The sequence below is a fragment of the Manduca sexta genome, unplaced genomic scaffold (genome assembly GCF_014839805.1).
Source record: "Manduca sexta isolate Smith_Timp_Sample1 unplaced genomic scaffold, JHU_Msex_v1.0 HiC_scaffold_1662, whole genome shotgun sequence".
NCBI classification, from domain to species: domain Eukaryota; kingdom Metazoa; phylum Arthropoda; class Insecta; order Lepidoptera; family Sphingidae; genus Manduca; species Manduca sexta.
This window is the reverse complement of record NW_023592549.1, coordinates 2,534-5,606: the sequence shown is the minus strand read 5'-3', so window position 1 is coordinate 5,606 and position 3,073 is coordinate 2,534. Positions and strand designations below refer to the sequence as shown.

The 3,073-nt window shown below is 40.6% G+C and overlaps 1 protein-coding gene across 1 annotated transcript; it reads right to left on the bottom strand.

Moving 5' to 3' along the window:
* Nucleotides 1-207: 207 nt before the first annotated feature.
* LOC119191578 (trypsin, alkaline C-like) lies at nt 208-1,769 on the bottom strand. The gene is made up of 4 exons (XM_037445470.1): nt 1,632-1,769; nt 1,289-1,475; nt 727-982; nt 208-548 (listed from the first exon to the last, which is right to left on the bottom strand). Exons 1-4 carry the CDS (start codon nt 1,699-1,701, stop codon nt 243-245), a joined length of 819 nt encoding a protein of 272 aa, XP_037301367.1. The 5' UTR covers nt 1,702-1,769; the 3' UTR covers nt 208-242.
* Nucleotides 1,770-3,073: the final 1,304 nt, after the last annotated feature.

Here is a 3,073-nt window from a genome sequence, read left to right as displayed (position 1 = left end):
GCTAATGTCGACGAGATGGCGGTATTTATACTAATTGTACTGCTACACTAGTATACTAAAATCATGCATGTTAATAGTAGGTATCGTTGTCCTTTTTTCTATTGTATTAATTATTCATAAGAATTATTCAACTACTTACGTGATCAATAAGAGTATACCATTTCCATTTCTTTGATTCTTTAAATTTTTTAAAATAATAAGCTCATATACAGCGAAAACTTTATTTACTCTAAAATAGAATCTTAAACGGCAGTAGCGACGATCCAGTCAGAGTAGGGTCCAACAGCAGCGCTGACTCCTGGGTAGGTGTCGTTGGCACACTCATGTCCCCACGAGACAACACCAACTATGATATCGCCGAGGTACATTGGTCCGCCAGAGTCACCCTGACAAGCGTCCTTGCCTCCCACGTCCAGGATACCAGCGCAGATCATGTTCCCCGTGACTTGGCGAGGAGGATTGAGGGTTAGATACCTCTCGGCGCAGATCTGGCGGTTCACGGTGTAGATGGTCACGTCTTGCAGCTGAGATGATTGAGGACCTAGCCACTGGTGGAAAAAATAGTGATTTGCAAATAACTTTTAAATCCATTCCCACTAATCATTCTTTATTACTCGTTCTTATATCTATATGCCTATCTAGGCAAACGAGAACGCTTATGAATCGTAACGCGCATAAACAGTTTTTATCACTACCATTACTATTATGTTGTTAAGAAATACATACCTCAATAGCGCCCCAACCAGCATGAACAACGGGCATATTGTCAGGAATCTCAAAGCCCTGAGGCACAATCGTCGCTCGCTGCATCACTGGGTTGTAGATGATGGGCGATCTCAAGCGGACGACGTTGATGTCAGCATCGCCAGGGATGATGTTGTAGTCGGGGTGATTGAACTCTCGCACGATACCGATCACTTCGCCGCCAGTGTTGCGGAAGGTCGAGCCACCTCGTATACGTCTACGGGAGCGGTCGTAAAATCTGAGGGAAAAGAATTAAATAGTTGTTGTAGTTCTTAACCTGAATCATCTTGAGCTGGATGTCTTCCTCAGAAGAATAATAGCTTGAAATCACACAGTATTGTCTCATATTTTTAGGGTTTCACACGAGTTCTGTATAAACCTTATAATAAAAATTGGTTGTAAAAATTAATACTTTAGAATTACTACTAAGACTTTAGACTTACTAAGAATAGTATTAAAAAATATGAGTTGATGATTTGTGAAAATTTGCGGAAATAAGAGTTTGTCATTCCTCTCAGCATTATTGAATGTCAACGCCACTTACAAGCCAGCGAAGCAGTGAGCTGCAGACAGCACGTAAAAATTGTTAAGGATGTTGGCGGCACAGGATTGGCCCCATGTGTTGGTGAAGATGCCCAGAAATTCCACTTGCACAAGAGATGGGTATCGGTCGATGGTCGTCAGCTGCCCGCCGACTATGCGGGAAGCAGTCGACGCCGCGGAGGCGGTACCTGAAACGAAAACGTACTGATTAATTCTGAGATAATAATTGGAATCACTTATGGAATGTGACCTTACAATAGATTGACTGTATTACTAGAGTTAACTCCACTTGTTCTAAACACATATTCACAATATTCAGATTAAAAAACTTGTAATAATATTACCTGCGAATAAGGCAAAAGCTATAACCAACCACTGCGCCATTCTGACCTCAAATAACTGTTGGTGGACCATTATCACATTATTTATATTAGGCTAATTAGTCATTAGAGGCAACATCGGGTTTTACCCTGATAATGATAATATTTCAGCTTCATTCAGTTTTTAGGGTACCGCAGCCATAAATTCTGATAAAGAAACCTTTGTTTCTTGTGGGCATGGACCTTCATTTGTTGATAGCCTGATCCTGCTCCTTAACGAGATCTTGAGGGTAACTAGACAGAAAGACAGAAATAACCAAAGGCATAAGCCTTTCTCGCGAGATGTAAATCGCCAGACACCAGAGCGAAATACTCTGAGGGGCCTTTGCAATTACGACAGAATCAGGGTAATGTTTTTGTGCATAAGTATTTAATTGTTTGATTCTCTGTAGCTTAATTAATTATGCGATTTATAGCATTACGCTGTTCAACAAGAAGAAAAAACTTGGTACTTCTTTTTAGGCGCATTGCGAGCACGAATTGGAGAGATTTGGCATGATAAAAGTCCATGTAGAAAAAGACTGAACGACCACCACGACTGATCCTGCTCCTTAACGAGATCTTGGCGGTAACTAGACAAAAAGACAGAAATAACCAAATGCATAAGCCTTTCTCGCTTGATTTTCGCAAGATGTACTACATCTCCAAACGCCAGAGCGAAATACAATTACGATAGAATCGGGGTCATGTTTTTGTGCATAAGTATTTAATTCTTTGGCCCCCTCTGTAGTTTAATTGATGTTGCGGTTTGTAGCACTACGCTGCTCATCAATATATTAAAACAAGAAAAAAACTTGGTCCCTCTTTTTAGGCGCATTGAACGCACGGATTGGAGAGGTTTGGCATGATTAAAGTCCATATAGAAAAAAAAATGTATGACCACTAATACTTATAATTATAAAGAAATACTCGTTAATAGCAGCGATAGCCTAGTTGGTTGTGGAACGGACTGCGGAGACGAATGTCCGCAGGTTCAAATCCCAAGGGCCCACACGTCTGATTTTTCTAAAAAATGATGTGTGTATTCTTTGTGAATTATCGTTTGCTTTATCGGTGAAGGAAAACATCGTGAGGAAACCTGCATACCTGAGAAGTTCTCTACCAATGTGTCCAACCTTCTCTAGAAGTGTGTAGTCTACCAATCCGCACTAGGCCAGCGTGGTGGACTAAGGCCTAATCCCTCTCAGTAGTAGAGGAGGCCCGTGCAGCAGTGGGCAAGTATATAATACAGGTCTGATATATATATTTATTATTATACTCGTTAATAGGCAGGTATGCATGGTGAACCTCAGCCCGTTGCCAAGATGACTTTCTACAATGGTTAACGGTAACGTTATGTAAAAGAATGACATATCGTACCGTTTTACTTATTGATAGGATAATATGCCATTTGCAAAATTTTTAAC